This window comes from Lytechinus variegatus, chromosome 17 (assembly GCF_018143015.1).
Source record: "Lytechinus variegatus isolate NC3 chromosome 17, Lvar_3.0, whole genome shotgun sequence".
Lineage (NCBI taxonomy): Eukaryota > Metazoa > Echinodermata > Echinoidea > Temnopleuroida > Toxopneustidae > Lytechinus > Lytechinus variegatus.
The window spans coordinates 18970324-18990638 of NC_054756.1; the positions used below are offsets into that span (position 1 = coordinate 18970324).

At 37.8% G+C, this 20315-nt stretch overlaps 1 protein-coding gene across 2 annotated transcripts; it reads left to right on the forward strand.

Annotated features, from left to right (window-relative positions):
• Positions 1–12241: 12241 nt before the first annotated feature.
• On the forward strand, positions 12242–17406 carry LOC121431464. 2 transcript variants are annotated; one of them, XM_041629048.1, is made up of 4 exons: positions 12242–12284; positions 12675–13117; positions 16281–16444; positions 17230–17406. In XM_041629048.1, the coding sequence occupies exons 2-4, from the start codon at positions 13033–13035 to the stop codon at positions 17389–17391; spliced, it is 411 nt and encodes a 136-aa protein (XP_041484982.1). In that variant the 5' UTR covers positions 12242–12284; positions 12675–13032; the 3' UTR covers positions 17392–17406. The 2 variants fall into 2 exon arrangements, with proteins under 2 accessions (XP_041484982.1, XP_041484983.1); XM_041629049.1 differs by lacking the exon at positions 12242–12284 and having other exon boundaries at positions 12493–13117; positions 16287–16444.
• Positions 17407–20315: the final 2909 nt, after the last annotated feature.

A 20315-nucleotide genomic window follows, 5' to 3' on the forward strand; every position in this document is an offset into this window, starting at 1 on the left:
TTTTATATTGTTCACGAAACTGTCCCTATCCCCCTTTTGCTTGGGGGTTATTATCTCTTCTTTTATTTTCTCAGTTTCCTCAATTTAATTGAATTTCTTCAAAGTGGTTTTATTCAACCAGGTAAATGATTAACCATTGGTTTGTATAAACGTTGTTTTTCCTCATAAAGATCTTTTCCCCTTACGATCTGTAGAGGTTGACCAATACCATGTATATTTATAAAATGCGATCAATCAAACCTGCATGACGTATATAGTAGTAAACTATTGTGCTTCGGCAGTAGGTTACCCTGAACTTAGATTATAAGATAATTTCATATTCAAATCATTCTTAACTTTAACGGATATATTCGTGACATACACGCATGTAATACCATGTCTTATGAGTCATTACGCTTGATTTCCAATCTAGTCAAACATTTTTTGATAAATGAACATTTTTTTCTTGAGTATCAATTTTTTTTTCTACACTTAAACATGTCAACCTTAAGTGAAAATAAGAAAACAATGAAATGTTCTGCATTGTGGTTTTTCTTATCCACCAGTGACACCTGCAGCGACATCCACCGAGCCAGTGTTTACTTCTTCATCACTTATATCTTCAACATCTTCGGCTTCATCTCCACATTCTGTTAATTCACGTTCCAATATTCCAACATCGCACATTGCTACGTCAACAGAGACAACTTTTCAAAGTCCATCGTCCTCACCATCGACTTGCTCCGAATCATATAGAGGTAAATGACGGTAGTATGAGTAATTGAAGACACTGTCAAACTTGGAAGATCTCGGTCGGCATTCATTTTTGCAATGATGTTTCTATTTTGTATCAGCTGCCCAAAGAATGATATTCCAAACTCCTTGTTTTTTCTACTGATTGCTTGCTAATTCGAAATAAAGTGTAAAATATGCCAGATATTCCTTTGTTACTAAATATGTTTTTGCCAATCTCTTCCTATTAGAGAGTTTGTTGTGAGAGTGGTGGGTGTGTGTGTTTCGAGGGTTTATTTTTGTGTGTGCATCCCTGTGATTTAAAGGAAACAAAAATATACGGAGAGAATCCATTTTATCAGAAAAAAATAAAATGAAAGGAGAAATCTAAAGCATGTTTTATCCAAATTGGTTATAGAACAAGAAAGTTTGGCAAGTATCGTAGTAATTTCTATGGGAGATCCTCATATTGGCAAACATGCTTCAAAATGACTAATTTTGTGGACAAAAATTTCTATACAGAAATTTTCACATTTCCCCCTATATTTTATATATGTCACATAATCTCCGGCCTTGACATACAGTAGGTGGTGTGAATGATATTTTCCCATGGCATAATATTATGTTATAACCTGAAGGAGGCAAGATGCAATTTGAAAAAAAAATGGAGAAAATCTGAAAATTTGTTTAAAAACAAATGGATAGTTTCTACAAAATTAGCAATTCTAAAGCATGTTCGACAATTTGAGGATCCCATGGAAAATACGACAAGACTCTTCAAATGCCCATAACTTGCCGATTTCATAATGGATGTTGATGGAATGTGTTTCAAATTGTTCCTCTCATTCTATTATCCCCATTAAGATAGCTTCTCTTCTCGGGTTTTTAACTTACTTCATTTTATATGGTACTCCGGGGTAAACCATGCTCTCTCCCTGCAGGTGAGTATTAGTGTGTGCTATGCGAATGTGGGTGTGTGAGGGTGTGTCTGGGGATGTTTTGAGGGGTTTCTCAATAGTGCCCCACCCTGTGAACTACCCTATTTCATTTATTAATTAAAACTCCTATGCATGCTCTCTCTCTGGGGTGTGTGTTCGGCGTTGTGCGCGCGCGGGAGTGCGCGTGGGTGTGGGTGGGTGTGTACGAGGGTGTGTGCGTAGGTTTTGAGGGTGTTTGCATGTGCCCTTTGATTTAAAACCATGCATCATGATCAGATGATGATCATACTTTTATTCTTTTTTTTATTCCAAGGGATGGCGATTGGTTTCGGCGTCGTATCACTGTTTCTGCTGTTGTTTGGGGTTGTGATCACCCTACTCTACATAAAGATTAGGTATGTAGTTACACTAGAAAAAAATGCAACTGTAACTATAATAACGATAGGGGTTGGGGAGTTTACCAGAAGTTACGAGGGCTGTTTATTTACCACTTCGGTAATGGTTTACTGCGTTATACAAATATGCCTGTTTAATGAATAGTTACATTTTATTAGCCATCACTTTTTGCTGAATGCTTCGCTAAATGGCAAATGGTACCATTTCCACTAGTCTTTATTATAACTGGGCAAGGGGTCGAATCCACAACCCCCGTTATTGGTAGAGTCTCCACCAATGGACCAGCATCCCAGGTTCTGCATTTGCATCTGAATACTATTAAATAGTGTTCTATGATTTCATGTTCTTTAAAACTGAATTGAGTTTCATTGATCCAAACATATCTAGCAAACATTGATTAAAAAAAAACACTTTCCAGAAAAGATATCATTTTCAATCTAATCTAATGTCAAAAGGTATTAAACACAATAAACGATCATACCACGATGACGTATTTCACGTAATATAAGAAAGCACTATATGCATTAAATCAATTTTGCAATATTAGTTGTTGCTATGCCTAACAGGCAAATATAGACTGGGATGGTCGCTAAAATTGTGACTTTCCGTGGGGCGGCAAATGCAACCACGGTCCTTGGACATGATAATATGTAAAATATTATGGGTGAATACATGCAACATGTTGCCATCGCTAAATTCTGCTCCTGACCTCAAAATTAAAATAATAATAAGCGAAATCGTACCATTGATTCGACTGGAAATTCCGCCATTCACCCCATGTGTTAAGGACTCCCGCGAACGCGCGCAAGCGTGTACAATGCATGTAGCCTCGTTCGCGTTTATTTTTTATTCGTTGTAGAATATACGATGGCGGATAAGATGTCGTCGTCTTCGTCGTGTTTTGACAGCGAAAATGACGATTTACCAATAGCAAATGTATGCTACATGCACGTCTTACCCAAGGAAAGAGGGCCAGTAAATTTCTTCAAGTAAAGAGCTAGAACAAATTTAAGCCTTTGCTGGATTCGTTGGTGTAGACTACCTGGGACTTCAGAATAAAAATAGCTATTCGTGCAGCAGAGCTGTTTGCGATTGACTTGCATGCAGCCAGACCAGCATTTCAGCAAGATCCGAATGGATCAAAATAAATATAGATGTACCGCGTTACTTTCAAAAGAGGGGGCACACCTCGAGTCGATTTTTTAAAAATAAATCACTTTTTCATGACAACCTTATTGTTCTTCTTTCTTTCCTTTTCCAGTTTTCACTTTTTATGTCTTTTCTTAGTTCCCTTCTCCCTTTCCTCTTTTTTCCTTTCTTTCTCCCCTTTTCTTCTTTTCCCTTTTTTTAATTTCCCGGTGAACTCCGCCAGGGGGCAGCTTGCCCCCCGGCCCCTGTTAGGCCACTGCTCCCTGGGCCGGGCTTCATGCAAGTCAATCGCAAACTTCTCTGCTGCACGAATAACTAGTTTTATTCTGAAGTCCCAGGTAGTCTACACCAACGAATGCAGCAAAGGCTTAAAAAATAAACGCGACGAGGCTACATGCATTGTACACGCTTGCGCGCGTTCGCGGGAGTCCTTAACACATGGGGTGAATGGCGGAATTTCCAGTCGAATCAATGGTACGATTTCGCTTATTATTATTTTAATTTTGAGGTCAGGAGCAGAATTTAGCGATGGCAACATGTTGCATGTATTCACTCATAATATTTTACATATTATCATGTCCAAGAACCGTGGTTGCATTTGCCGCCCCACGGAAATGAAAAACTAGAGACATTTTCCTTGTCCATCCCACAGTCTAATAAGAAAAATTGTAATGTCGCCATTGGCGACGAATTGAAAAAAACCGGAACGGAAATACCGGCGGTCATGAATAGATCATAGGTCATGTTCATGCTCAGATGAAATTGGAAAAGGGAAAGCTTAGATCTGACAAACTGTAAATTGCTCGTCACCCCCTTCGTCTACTACTTCATCGTCTCATCCAACCATAGCCAGTTTGTCTTCTAACTACCTGACAGTTCCGTTTGGTCATTATTTAGCACTGCATCATCATAAGTAAAAGCCAGATAAAATTCAGCAAATACTTAAATCTATTTGATTAGATGATCTGTTAATGAACTCAAAGTTTACTAGAGTGGCAGTCTATTCTTTTTAGGGTCCATGATCCTACCTCCCCTTCAGGAGTACCATGTGAAACGAAGTTATTGAAAGACGCTATTTGACCACAATTCAAACGAAATTCTTGTTGTTTTATTCAGGTTTGCCTACTCAAAAAACAAATTGCAGCAGCAAGAGAGGCCATATATGGACTTGGTGCCTTCTAGCACTCCAACGGAAGCTTATGAAACTATGGGAACTCGATCCGTGTCAAAGGTCGGGGACGGGTCTTATGGGAACCAATCGATAGTGGCTCAGCACCAACATATGAATGAGAAATTAACTACAGGAGATGGATATGAATATGCACTTCCGGTTTAAATTGGGCTTATTTTCTTAAACCATGGACCCAGAGTAGGTCCATGCTTAAATATAGGAATCTGCACCATGAACCGGGTTTATACGATATTCACAGAGAGTGCCTGGTGGAAGATGGAACTACATTCTTTGCCTTGACGCATTTTCAACTGGGATAGTCCTTTTTTTGTTGAAACTGTCATGAGGTAAACGCGTAACGTATGTGCGACATGGTCATTTTATTGTTTAGAAAATCCAGTTATTAGCTCATTGCATGTTATTAGAACAGTAAACTATTTTTGTGTTTCTAAAAGACTTTCAATTAACACCACGTTATATCCACAGGCGGTGTCACACGTCTTAGTTACTATAGAGTCTATTAGAGAGTTGATTTTAGTTTATCAGGGAAAACCACGTTCTCCTAAGAAAGACCATAGATCTCCGTTTAGGCAGTAAAAGTTATCTGAGGGAATCCACGTTAGTGACGAGTCTACAAGCCCAGCTGCCCCCCCCCCTCGGTTCTCCATCGACATGAAACGCTATTCATGTCAATCTCCGGGGCTAGATCTCATCCGTAATCGTCGAAGTCCGATCCGAGGGGTATCGATATCTGCGGAGGCAAAGGAACCGTCTAGTAAGCCAGCGCCAAGTGGAGGGAGCAAAGTATCTGCGAGGCTAGGGGACCGACTTTCGGGGGCCAAGTGGAGCAACGCCAGCTGCGGAGGCCAGGGACTGCCGCGGAGTGCATGGAGTGCGGCGTGTCGCATCCAGACGGACGATGATTCCTCTTTATTTTGCCTATGATCATTTCAATATCCGTATGTGTCATATATCTTCATATACAAATCAAAGAAAATATTGAAAAGAGATTTAAACATTAAATCTTATATAACATTACACAGCTTGTTTATATTTTCTTTATTTGGTGTCTCAAGTAGCAATTAATAAATAAAAAAAAGTCACGTGACAGTTTTTTACCAATGAAACAAGCATGACAAGCAACTTCAACGCTAGCCACCGTCTCTTCACGACTCATTTGCTGGCTTCAAAAAAAAGGGTGTCGATAACTTCTTAAAGTGACATTTCTAGTCCGTGCTTAGGACTTTTATTTTTGCTTGTCAAAATTTTTCGGGGACGAAATATTTGTCTGACAAAAAAAGTGTGGAATCGAGTCATCATCCAGAAGATATAAGTCCATGACGGCCTTCATACAGTATTGTAATCAAATTATCCCTAACAAGGTGTGTCAGGATCCGATTTATAGCCTACCTCAACGATCGCATAGCCAGCCGAACTAAATCTTACCTGTATTTCTTTATAATCAAACGGAATTTATAGCCAGAGCATGGAGAGAAAAGGAAGGGGGTAGGGAGAGAGCGGGGGAGAGTTTGGTAGAGAGAGGAAGAGACACAGGGAGAGGGAGAAACATACGGGTAGGTGGAGAAAGGGTGGGAGTATGACAGGCCGTTCATACCGTAAGCCGTCATTCATTCACTCACTAGAGTCACATGTTGTCATGATAATGTATTAAATGAAGAAATCGCCAGACCATACATTAGAACAAAGTACTTTTCTTATTTATTCATTCCAGTTCAAACTTCCGCCTATCTTATATTCTTCTCTTTTTTCCTTTACGATTTGGCTCCTATTCCCCCTTTAACAATCAAGCAAAGAGAAACAAAGCTAAATATGTAATACTATTTGTTCAGTATGAATAATATGATGATAAAAATACATGATGATCAGGAATGAACATAAATTTGATATCGATTTTATCACATCCTGGCATTGAAGAGGTAACTTCCCGTTTCGAGATATGATCAGTCGTTGGCATGGCATCAAAACATTAATGGGGGAATAAAAGATAAATAGAAGATTAATGATATGAAGTGCAATATCAAATCATTTCTCTGCAGAATGCTCGGAAAGAATATTATGATTAAAACACATAAGCCTTGACAGAGGGAGAGGGAACACTTCACCAAGCGGGTCATTCTGGTAGTGCTGTGTAAACCGTTCACTCGAGTTAAAGGGGTCTGATTACACAGCCTTCAATGCTTTATTTACAGAAGGCCCTTTCGATCAAAAATCGAAACAGCAAGTTTTAAATGTCAAGTCCACCCCAGAAAAATGATGCTTTGAACAAATACAGAAAACCTAACTTGCATAATGCTGAAAATTTCATCAAAATCGGATGTAAAATAAAGTTATGACATTTTAAAGTTTCACCTATTTTTCAAAAAACAGTGATGTGCGTTTTTTCAGGGACATGCAGATGAGAAAGTCGATGATGTCCTTCACTCACCATGCTCACTATTTCTTTTGTTTTTACTGTTTGAATTAAACAATTTTTTATTTAAAAAAAATTGACATTAAGGACCAACTTGACTTGGCCATATAGTGTAAAAAAATGCAAATTCTACGTGTTCGGGGAGGAAATAATCTTTGTTTCACTTGACAATGAAGAGAGAATTACAATATTTCATATTTCATAAAATACAAAATAAATAGTGAGTTGATGACGTCATCAGTCTCCTCATTTGGATATCGACCAGGATGTGCATGTATAACTATTCTGTGAAATTAAGCAAAACTCTAAAATAACATAACTTTCTCATTTTACATCCGTTTTTGATGAAATTTTCAGTGTTATGCTTGTTGGATTTTTCTCTTGTTATTCAAATCAACTTCAGGTCGGGGTGGACTTGTACTTTGAATGAGCTATTATTTTGTCAAGACCAGCTTGTTTATCAAAGTTTTAATCGGGTTTGTGCCTGCAGATGTCACAGTGTCCTATCCTAAGCCCAGCGCATTTATCAGAACTTTTATTCTCCATACAACGTATCCGAGGCATAGTTATCGAAGTTCCAAAACCGAATAACAACCCTATTCCGATTTTATTGAAATACATGCAATGTTGGTCTACCTTCCATGTTCTCTCTGCCAATTAATTTGCTAGAATTGGCTGATACATGGTCTAAAAATAGAAAGAGCTGCGCACTAATATAATAAGTCTTTTGTAACGAATCAAAGGGACGCTTTCCCTTTTAAAATAACAAAACATTGCTCTTTGAGAGATCAAAAGTTGTGTATTCTGAAGTAGTCGACGAATAGTTTCGTATTGACATCCATGAATGGAATACAAGAAATTGGGAAGAAAACAATCAATATTCTAACCATTTAGTTTATTAGAGCAGTTTTTGTTTCATTTCGTGAACAGTCTGACTGCTTTATTCGTATTTAAAATAAAAATCCTAGTTCAGGCCCTACATGTAGAAGCTATATTGACCGCATACATTCGTAATTCCGAAGCTTCGTAATTCCGAAGGTTCGGTTATTCCGAAGGTTCGTATTTCCGAAGGTTCGTAATTCCGAAGGTTCGTAATTCCGAAGGTTCGTCAATCCGAAAACGAAATAAGGTTCGTAATTCCGAAGGTTCGTTAATCCGAAAACGAAATAAGGTTCGTAATTCCGAAGGTTCGTTAATCCGGAAACAAAATAAGGTTCGTAATTCCGAAGGTTCGTTAATCCGAAAAAGAAATAAGGTTCGTAATTCCGAAGGTTCGTTAATCCGAAAACGAAATAAGGTTCGTTAATCCGAAAACGAAATAAGGTTCGTTAATCCGAAAATTAAATAAGGTTCGTATTTCCGAAAATGAAAATAATTCATTTTGGTAACAAAAACGATGTTGTCATTACAAGATTACACGATATTATGCAATGATAGTAATAACGATCGATGATGTGTGTTGGGCCAAAGCATGTATTTCATTAAGAATGGCGCCCTGATCAAGCATAGGCTAATTTCGATTTTATCTGAGCAATTGCTGCCTATAAGCAAATAATTTAATTAAAGATGCAGGGGATCAAGTGTGTTGGAAGCGTGCGAGCAACCTCTAGATAATAGGATTTGTATTGGAGGGGATGTCATTTTTAATAACAGCTTCTGCTGGTAATAAAAATAATACTAATAATGATCCTTGTGAGATGTTGAAAGCGCGAATCGCAAGCTGAAACTAGTAGACATTTCATGTAACAAGACGTGAAGTGAGCATTCGGAGCATTTTTTGTAATCGTGAGAAAGATGTGTATCTTTCTAAAGAATTAATGCGAGGGCGAGTTGTAATTTGTTTATATACTGACCTGGGGCCCGTTGCATGAAACTTTTTTTGCCCTGTTTTGTTTTTGCCCTGTGCTAAAGTAATTGGCGGAAATCAGACTAATCTTAGTTTTCAGTTTTTACCAGAGTTTTCTCAGGTAAAAAGTTTTATGCAACAGGCTTCAGAAAGTAATCTTTTAAGGACTGCATTTAGTGACTCATGAATAGAATATATATCTCACGAACTATATAATGAGAGCGCGAACAGCAAGCTTAAAATTTGTGATATTCCAACCTGAAAACTGGACATTTCATACTTCTTTTTTGTAACCAGGAATAGAATGAGTTCCTCAATAAACAATGCGAGCGAGAAACGTGAGCCAAATTTTTCCGATTTTCCAACCTGAAAACTGGACATTCTATAGCATTCTTGTAAAAAAAAATAATAATAGCTGGGAGAATAGTTTTCAGAACTGAAGTGGCTTCCCTGGGTAAATGATATCTATATCAATATCATCATTCTAGGCCCACATGAAATTTCCAAAAGTTTGAGCACGTGATTCGCTCGCAACATCTCACAAGGATGCCCTTTTCACAGTATTGACCAAAAAGGTGAATTTTACATCTTCAGATTTGACTTTTTCCCCCAAACCGCTTGCTCTCTACGCTCGCAGAAATGAAACGTAAATATATAACTTTAGCATGTTTAGTGATCACTTAAAAAATTGTGCTCAATTTAGTTACTACAAAAACACACAACCTCTTTACACAGATGATAATCTAATGGTGAAAATATCCGTTTGCACCAAATTGCCCCTATTGGCCCCTTTTTTTTACTTTGCCCCCCCCCCAAAAAAAAAAATACGTTCCGCCGCCATTGGCTAAAACACGCATCGTCTTCATGGCTAACTGCAAAAAGTTCTTAAAATGTCCCCTTTAGATCAGATCAGAGCTTATATATTTAAAAATTCTGTTCGCGCTTCTTGCTAGCAGTTATTATCTAAATTTAGTTACATAGGCATCTCGCTTTGAAGATCACAAACATATTGCCCATCATATTAACAAAAATATAGCTCGCGCTCGCATTATTTAAAAAGGGTTTATCATGTTATTACATATTTACTTTATTTTATAAGGATAAGGATAATTATTGACTGTTAGGACTACCCTTTCAAAGAAACAAACAAAAATCAACTTTAAACTGCCGATCAAGGAAAATATGGCTAAAAAAAAATCCCCCCCCCCCTCTATTTGACGAAAGTTGGATCCGCCGGGAGGGAGGCAGGGGGCATCAAAAATGGAATAAAAAACAGGGGAATTAATATTTTCCAAAATGGGAAAGTTCCTTTTTCAAAAATAAATATGCCGTTTTTCATGTTTTATCGAAATAAAATACTCTTTTTAAAGTATACAAGTTAAGTTAAGTTTTCAGGCTGGAATATTGAAAAATTTCAGCTTGCGCTTCGCACTCTCATTCGATTGGTGAAATATGCATCCTAAAGAGGTCACTAAATGCTTTCTTTAACAGGTTCCTTTTCTGGTCAGTATGTTTAAGCTCGCGTTTTGCGCTCGTGTTAATTCTTTAGTTAGATGCACATCTTTTTAATGACAGCAGAAATCTGCTCGGATTTTTAAAAACTAATTTTCATTTTTTATTGAAATAACCTAAAGTTTAGCTTGTGATTCACGCTCGCAACACCTCGCAATAATGCCATTTTAATAATAACTGACCACAAAAAACGTTATACAACTTCACCTTTGAATTTGTTTTACCAAGCCGCTCGCTCATTATACTCTCTCCCGAAAAATAAAGCCTAAATATACATTTTGCCATAATAAGAAGTCACTTCAAAAAAGTTATTCTCTACTTAATCACTATCAAACAGACAATGACTTCAAGCAGATGATAATCTTAAGGTGAAAATATCACCACAGTCCCAATTTTGACGTATGAGTTTCATTTTTTGGCTTTACCCCCAACGAAAATTCGTTCGGCCGCCCTTGCCTTCCCATCCTCATATGATAATTGAACGGCAACAGTGTCCCCCGCCCCTCCCCTTGCCTCTGCCTCTGCTTTCCCGGTTTTCATTTTTCGGATTAACGAACCTTATTTTGTTTTCGGATTAACGAACCTTATTTTGTTTTCGGATTAACGAACCTTATTTCGTTTTCGGATTAACGAACCTTCGGAAAAACGAACCTTATTTTGTTTTCGGATTAACGAACCTTATTTCGTTTTCGGATTAACGAACCTTCGGAAAAACGAACCTTATTTCGTTTTCGGATCAACGAACCTTCGGAATAACGAACCTTTTTTCGTTTTCGGATTAACGAACCTTCGGAACAACGAACCTTATTTCGTTTTCGGATTAACGAACCTTCGGAACAACGAACCTTATTTCGTTTTCGGATTATCGAACATCGAGGTATAGGCAATTTACGTGTTTCGGAATTACGAACCTTCGGAATTACGAAGCTTCGGAAATACGAAGTGTAACCATATTGACAATACTTCTCACAATATTTTTAAAAGTGTAACTTTTGAATTAAAATTATTGCAATTACTTTAAATGCAAAATGTTAATTTTAATTGGGCCTATTGATGTCATTAAGCATACGATTGTTACAGTCAAGAGGAATAACAAGAGTGCAACAAAATCAAATATGTATATATTCTAATCCATATTGATTTGGTCGATGTATGTACTCAATTGACACGAGCGACTCGGAGGTGGATCTTTCTTTTAGCACCCTAGATTTATGGAGTTTTAATTAAAAGGGTACCCCTAAAATTGAACTTGTATTGGGGTTTTATTCAGGACTTATATTATTTTGTGTCAACAGTTAATTCAACGATTCTGCTAATATGTGGGCAAGGGAACTCCACTGTTATGTCATATTTTTTTAAATTTTCCATCGGATCTTGATAAGGAGCCGGGATTTTATAGAAGAGTTAATCAGCCCAGGGCTCTCCTTATCATGGTTTTCTGATCTTCTTCCATTTTATCCCTCTTTCCCCCTTTTTTATTATTTTATTTAAGTAGGCCTAATTGAAAATTAAAATGGATATCGCCCCCCCCCCCATGGCACCCTTCTTCGTGATCCGACCCTGATCCCAAAACATACGCTCTGTTCACGGAAGATAGGACTTGTCATAAAAAAATCATACATCTTATATTGGACAATAAACTAGAACATAGCGAGTACCCCCCCCCCCCCCCGTCGTCTTCGGCGTTCACAACCGCGTTCAAACCTTGACCTATTGCAGGGGCCGCAGAAGCGCCTCCCCCCCTCCGTTTTTTTTTCAAAACCGTGTACCAAAAAACCGTAAAAATTATCATATGATTGTGATTTCTTGCATGGTCAGCCCCGCCCCCCCTACCTTCTTTGAAAACCATTCCGCGGCCCTGTATTGTGCTTTCACTTAAATCGGGGGTTTCCCTACGAAACCCGGTGCAACGCTCTTTACTGTGAGGTGGATTGGGAGTTATTCAGACAACAAAAGCTTCAGTGAACGCGAACAATGGTCCAGGAATGGCATCACACCCTTTTACATCAAAGGTTATACAAACCTACGTTGTCTCAATGCCTGGCTTATGAATTCTATTCAGTCATCGAGGACTCTGGGTAGTTTTGGCAGACCATGCATACAAGAAAACAAGGATATTTTTATTGTAAAGTGAGTTGGCATTTCGTTTTTTTAATCGAATACACTGAATGATTGTCTAAACTCTTATCATACTTCCATTTGTGATAGGTCGAACGTGAACACAACCTCAGTCACACACACGCACCCCCCCCCCCCCACCCACACACACACGCACGCACAAACCTCCCGCTCCTCTAACTTCCAAATGCAAAAACAAGCAAAAAGCGGAAGTAGTTAAAAAAATCAAGTCCTTTCACAATAAGTAACCCTGATTAAGGTGATATTTGTTGATGGTAATAGCTTGATCGGGTGTTCTTTTGTCCGTGTGGCACATGGCTGAATCACAAAAGAAACCCATACTCACTCGAGTACTACACTAGAAACGTAACACGAAACTCTGATTTATTTCATTCAATTCAGGCATTACCATAAGCAGGCACAACGGTCATGACGCCAGGCGTAAGCAGTGGTAGCTAGTTTCACCATCCTCCGATACCGGTACCGACTGACAAGTGGTGTAGATCGACTGACAAACCGGAAGTACCATCTCTGGAATCCCCGCTGAAATCATCATTCGGGTATTAGTCTATTTCCTTCTCAATTCCTGTCTCATTGAAATTGGAGTCATGCATGCAGTGCACGTAAGTTTCTCCCTCATACCAGGATACGACGATCTCTAAATGAATGGATATTAGGAAAAATTCAACGCAAACTCTTAAATGATACTGAAGTACAGGTGCTTCATACGCTACTATTGGAATTAATCGTCAACTTCATAATGGCGTTGTTTGGAGATGCTGTTCAAGGATGCTTCAGGGTGTATTTGCCCATCATGCTCTTATGGATTATTTCTCCTGCAAGAGGTTTGTGCTTTGATCGAACTTACTTGGTGTGCCTTCGTTCTATTTTTTTTAAGTTTCTAGAAACCGATCCGGTTAACATGTTCGTCATCATTTTCACATGTTGTTATATCAACGTTATTCACAATTTTTCGGGAAACCAATCAGATTTGATATCTCTTAATATCATTAACAAACTGTGAAAAAATAATAACTGATGTTAGTTATGCGGCCTGGTGGGTGTTTCATAAAGCTGTTCGTAAGTTAAGAACGACTTTAAGAACGACTGGTGATCCTTTCATGTGATAAATGTATATTCATTGGTGATAGTTTAGCGCGTAAGAAAGGTTCACCAGTCGTTCTTATCTTACGAACAGCTTTATGAAACGGCCCAAACGGCCCCCGTCACATGTCGTTATTTCTTTCCGGGGCATCATCGACAATCTGTGAAGGAAACTCATTTTTATAACACGGGTAAACTCCCGTTATAATCACTCATTCAATGAACAAGGTTATGATATAACCTTGTTCTAACTTACATCTCCATGTGTGGCAAAATAAGGGTGGCAATGTTTGGCTTATTTTCTCTTTTTCTTTGGGGCAAATGCTTGATATTTTTACACTGACAGTTTCCATTACACCTATTATTCATACAACTTGACTTTTTATTTAAATTTGATTCTTTAAATCATTTTTTCTTAATTAAAAATGGAGATCAAAAAATGGAAATTTTCTTGCCATATTACTTTCCACCAATAGAGGGCGTACAAAAATATCCCCAAAATTCAAGTTTTTGAGCGCTCTGGTAAATACAAAAATTATTCCCAAGTTACTAATGACAAATAAATTGCAACTGTATGGAAATTAGTAATTTTGGTCACAAAAGTGATATTTTAAATGATTTTTAAAAATGTGTGTTCTGTACAACATTGGCATACCATACTCCTACCTGTAGATTCCCCCACAGGCAGGGTGGTAGCTGTGAAAAAGTGGTTATAATATCACAATCCTGTAGTTAAGCTATCCCCCTCTAGAATTTGGGATAAAAACCAAAAAAATTGGATGACAAATTAATTGAAAACAAATATTGCGGATTTCTGTTGAATCGCGGTTTTCTGGATTCCGACCATTACCTTCCTGAGGTTATAATCGTGTGTGTTCAGGATATACCTGCTTGCATTTCAAACCTTGACCTACCACTAGAATTGTTTCACCCTTTGTAGCATGTACTTTAAAACTGTTGGTCACATTCTTTTGTAAATCATGTAAATCGATTGGAATGATAAGGATATAGAATATTCATAAAACTGTTCAATTTGACTTCACAGAAAAACACTTCGGTAGTACATTTTTGGTTATTTTCAATATGGAAATGTTGAAGCCTGGCAGGCCGATCGCGTAATTAGTCGAACACATTTGAGGGGGCCCGACATAAAGCAGATAGAGCAATAGTTCTAAACAGATACGAGCGACTGAGTGACATTTGTCATAAAAACCGTGACATTTTTATATAGTTTTTTATATAAAAAAACATATACAATATTTCACTCCACCCTCTTTTTCTCTCTCTCTCTCTCCCCCTCTCTCTCCCTTCTTTCTCTCTCCCTCTCTCTCTCATTTTGTCTCACCTGTATAGCAAAGCGAGACTATGAGCCTTACTTTCATGAAGCATTTTTACCTAATATTTTTTAGAGTGTACGCCCCTGATCCTACATCACACTAATGATTATGAATATGTTACTTCGAAACACTTATGTCTTTTTTTTTACTTCCCGCTCGATAATTACAATGACTATATCAACATGATAATTCTGGTCTTCAAAATGTGCACGCTACATGTTAGTAACACTCAATAAGCACCCTTTTTTCTTTTTTCTTTTTATACAAATTGTGTTTTCCACCAATAATCGACAATGATCGAGAGGCCGCAAGCGACACTCGTGGTGATGGCATGGTATTGATCTGTTATAATATTAAAGGAGAATGAAACCATTGGAACAAGATAGCTTGTGTGAGAACAGAAAAATCAAAGAAACAGATCATCAAAAGTTTGAGAAAAATCGGACAAATAATGAGAAAGTTATGAGCATTTGAATATTGCGATCACTAATGCTATGGAGATAGCAAATTGGCAATGCGACAAAGATGTGTGACGTCACTTGTGAACAACTCTCCCCATTACTTTAGTATATATTTCACTTGAATTGCCTCTTTTATCACATCTATCCATAGATCATGTGTTCTTTCTACATGAGGGCATGTAATACATATTTTTTTAAGAATACATCATGGATAAAGAGTTTGTATCATCATTAGAAAAAACAAACAGAGACATTTTGAGGGTATTTTATAGTCCACCAAAGGGAAAGTTGTTCATCAGTGACATCACACATCCTTGTCGCATTGCCAATGGGAGGATCTCCATTGCAGTAGTGATTGCAATATTCAAATGCTCATAACTTTCTCATTATTTGTCCGATTTTTCTCAAACTTTCTTTATTCTTATTCTTTGATTTTTCTGTTTCTACACAAGCCTATTTGTTCCAAAGGTTTCATTCCCCTTTAAGGGCTGTCACTAATTTTCGTGACACCCCCCCCCCATCAGCTAACTGTGGAGATGGAATTTGTTTAAGATATTTGTTGTTTGGTATCTAATACGAATTTATTGAGCCCTTCAATTATTCAAACTTTTACTAAATGTGTATACCTTTTACGAATAAACGATCGTTGACAATTTGGTTGATTTCAACATGTTCAACGACTTCCGTTTGAACAAGCTTTAATTGTTTTCATACACACGTACGTCCCTTCTCATTGAGGGCTAACTGCCAACTGTGCCCCCCTCCCCTTTGAGAAGCAAAAGTAAAAAAAATTGTAACGTTAAAATGCCATGAAAACAGAGGTGTGCCCCCTCTTTTGAACTTGAAGACCTTATCTTTCTCTCTTTTTTTTTTGCTTTTCAAAATTTTTCGGGGTAAAATATCCTCCGAAAGATTTGCCCCCCCCCCCTTTTGGAAAAATCCTAGATTCGCCCCTGGATAAGGATAAAATCAATAAAGCACTGATATAGGTCCATTTTGTAAGAATGTTTCCGCTCCACTTCGGGGAGGGGTGTCCATTTACAATCAGCGAAACGGAAATGTTATAAGATTGCATTTCTAAATTATTCTTTCACGACTTTGTAAAGTTGCAGGTCAGGATTGCTCTGCTTCAGGGGAAGATGTCTTTGAAGGCTATCGTTATGTTTTCTACCATGGTACCGATGGTGTCCACAGAACTTTCTCAGCCACACGAACACACTGTCAAAGCCTAGGAGGTGATATGCCCATCATCACATCAGCTGCACAAAATGTACGTATGAAATACTGTTTACTTCCAACGTTAAAAAACCCTATATATCACTTCAATAATAGACAGGAATTGGTCTTTATTCATAATAGGACACATTGATGATCAATAGTCATAATAAACAAAAAGGGTTACTAGTTATAATGTCTGATTGTTTGATGTAGTGATGTTCTTTGTTATGAACAGGGTGTTAGGAAAAAAAACAGTTAAGCTAGCAATTATTTACTACTATGAAATAAGAGCAGATATTGTTTTTCAACTAGCAGAATACTGCTGACAGAAGGGTCAGATTTTCTGAAGGGGGCAAAAATGAACGAACAAGATTCATTTGGTTTCGTTCCTGAAGATTTTTGAAACTCATTTTGATACATTTGGCCGAAAGGATGATAAAGAAGAATACATTAGCTACCAGGTGCATTGAGCACATAATCAACAATGTGGATTTGGCGCTTTAGAAATACTCTATATTATTTCTTAGTCATGTATAAAGTGGGGAAGCATAATGAAGAACTATATATATATGTGTGTATATATATATATATATATATATGTATATATCTATTCTTCATTATGCTACCCCACTAACATGACTAAGAAATAATAATAATAATAATGATAATAATAATATAGAGTATTTCTATAAAGCGCCAAATCACATTGATTAATGCGCTAGTACATATCTAGCGATATAAATCTACATCTAAATCCCCATCGTTGTTATTTGTGCAATAGCCCACGATATGTAATATCTATTCGGTTACATTAATTTGTATTTATCTTGACAACAGAACTTCATTGCCTCAAAACTAACGGCTGGGCAGGGAAGCTATTACATTGGCTTGGAAGATATGGACCAGAATGACCATTATGAGTGGATTGATGGAACGAGTCCGGGTATGTGTAGCAATACAATATTATACAGATATTGCCTACCTAGAGTTTTAATATAACATTTTCACTCCCGACAGAGTTATATTTTGCCCAAGGGATTATGTTTTGCGCGCAGCACTGAGGGAAAATATTATCCTGAGGGAAAAATATAGCTTCGAAGGGGAGTTGAAATGTTTATTATTAAAACGATAGACCAGGCAATATTATGGAGTCTATTTGGATCGCCTCAGAGATTGCATTCATCATCTGGCTCCAACCTGAAATTCTTGCTACAGCTATGATCCATGCAGCGAGTGACGTCACCTTAGTGAATATAACGCCGCAATTGACAGTAAAACGCAGTTATGTTCACTGAGGTAACGTCAAAACCTAGAATATAACAAATGCGATCCTCGCAGCTATGGTCACTTGATGGCGTTTTGACCTATCACTGATTCGAATCTACATAACCTATGTAATATATATAACCCTATATTACGTACATTCATATTTGTAAATTATGAAAAGGATGAGTAGTTGGTATTAGTAATGCGAGCACAAAGCGCAAGCAGAAATTTTTTGATATTGTGATCTGAAACTTGATTATGATGTTAATACAGAACAAGTTGAGTATATGAATAAATCGGTTTCATATTTAGACCTAAAAAATATAGGCATTCTAAATACATCTTTTTTAATGAAAATCAAAGCGAGAGCGAAGCGCGAGATTGAACTATTTGATAATTCCGATCTGAAAAAAGAGTCAATTTCTGCTCTATATTTTAAGTACTTTGTAGGAAAATTGTGAAGTGGATATGGATCGCACAAAAAAAGCTGATATTTTCATTATTATTTGAGTTTGACAAAGGACCTGGACATCCTAAGGACATTAAACCGATAACTATCTTCCTATTCCTCTTGCTATAAGCGCAAGATTAAACAAAAGGTACAAACTAATTATCAAATTTATATCGTATTCATTAATGCCTAGTGACGACACGAAATCTGATGATATTATGGCCTGAAAACTGGACATTTCAAGCACTTTCATACATGTAATTATAGATAAGATGCATGAAAAGGGATATTTTGAAAACTTTATGAAATACACGAAAATAATACGAACCTGATAATCGAAATTTGCAAGCGCATAGCGCGAGCAGAAAATCGTAATATTCAGACCACAAACTGACATTTTACAAAGCACTTTTTAAAAATCAATTTGCAAATCACACAAAATAATGAAAGTTCGATTTCCGAGATGAAATATGTTTTGTTTATTGACTTCCAAACTTGATATTTAAACTACATATTGAACAAGATATCAAAATCATCTAACATGCAATGCGAGCGCGAAGCGCGAGACAAAATTTTATATAGTGACATGAAAGATTCTTTTTATTTTCCAAGTCTTCACCTTACCTTATCTTATTCACTCGTCTTCCTCCTCTTCTTTTTTTCTCCTCTCTTTTCCCTATTTTTTTCTTTCTCTCCCTTTTTCCCTATTTTCTTGCTCCGTCAATGGGGGGGGGGGGGGCAGGGCCCCTCACCCCCTCGATCTGCCTATATTATAATCATCACAATTATTATCATTTTCTACCATTACTGTTATTATCATTATTACTATTCATACTACAGTACTATTATTATTATTATCATCATTATTATCATTATCATTATTACCACCACCATCATCATCCTCATCATCTTCATCATCATCATTATTTTCATGATATGTCAATTGCCACCATTATCATTATTACTGTTATCTTCACCTGTGTCTAAGAGAGAGACCTAAAAACCATCCCTGTTTATCTGCTTGATATAGCTGTTATCATGGTTATATGGATTTTTGTGAGACCTACGAAAGGTCCCACCCTTAGGTCCCACTTCAGCGGACCACACACAGGCACGTACCCCGGGGGCCCGACCTAATTTTGGCGCCCCTGTACACTTTTCGGAAAATTGTCCCCCCCGCCAGGAAATTATAGGTGCCTTATATGGATGTTGAATTATCTCATTTCATAGTCACGTGAAAAGGGCGATCGAAGATCACTATTTTGTAAGGAGTTCATAAAAACAAATATCCATGAATATGTTGAAATACCACTTTGCACTGAGCACTTTGGGGTTTCAATTTAGTTTAAATTCTCGTCAGATTAGGCCTTGCTAAAATTATGTGAGCGGGAGCTGACATTTTTATCAGGGACGGATCCAGCTTTCGCTTATAGAGGGGGGGGGGGGGGGTGAAAAATAACCTAGGTAAAACATCATTCGGCGCCCCTATGTCGAACTTCATTTTGACGCTCCTTGTTCGAACATCAATTCGGTTCCCCTTTAGGTCGAACATAAATTCGGCGCCCCCGATATCAAACACAACTCCATAGGTAAAACATCTATTCGCCCCCGCCCCCCTCCCCTCGGTTGAAGCTAAATTTGGCGCCCCTTTGTCGAACTTTAATTCGGCGCCCCTCTTTTTTTTATACACAAATTCGGCATCCCTCGGTAGAACATCAATTCGGCGCCCCTAGGTCGAACATAAATTTGGCACCCCTTAGGTCGAACCTATATTTGCTGCCCCTATATCAAACTCCAATACGGTGCCCCTAGGTAGAACATCGATTCGGTGCCCCGAGGTTGAACATCAGTTCGGGCCCCCCCCCATGTCGAACATTAATTTGGTGTCCCCTAAATCAAACTCCATATATTTGGTGTCCCCTAAATCAAACTCCAATTCCTTGCCCCTAAGTAGAACATCAATTCACCCCCACCATTCATGTCATTTTCATGGAATGGAAGGGGAATCGTCCTCGCCGTGCAAAAGCGAATGGCAATGTACACCCATAAGGTGCACTAGGATGACTGCGCGGTATAAAAATTACCGTTTTCGAACAGGTTTTTGGGGTGTTGTGTCAAGTATAATCGGCTCTAACATGAAAACGGGCAAAAACGGGCAGCCAAATTTGGTATCGACTTAAAGGTTAGACATCGGGAGAATGATGCT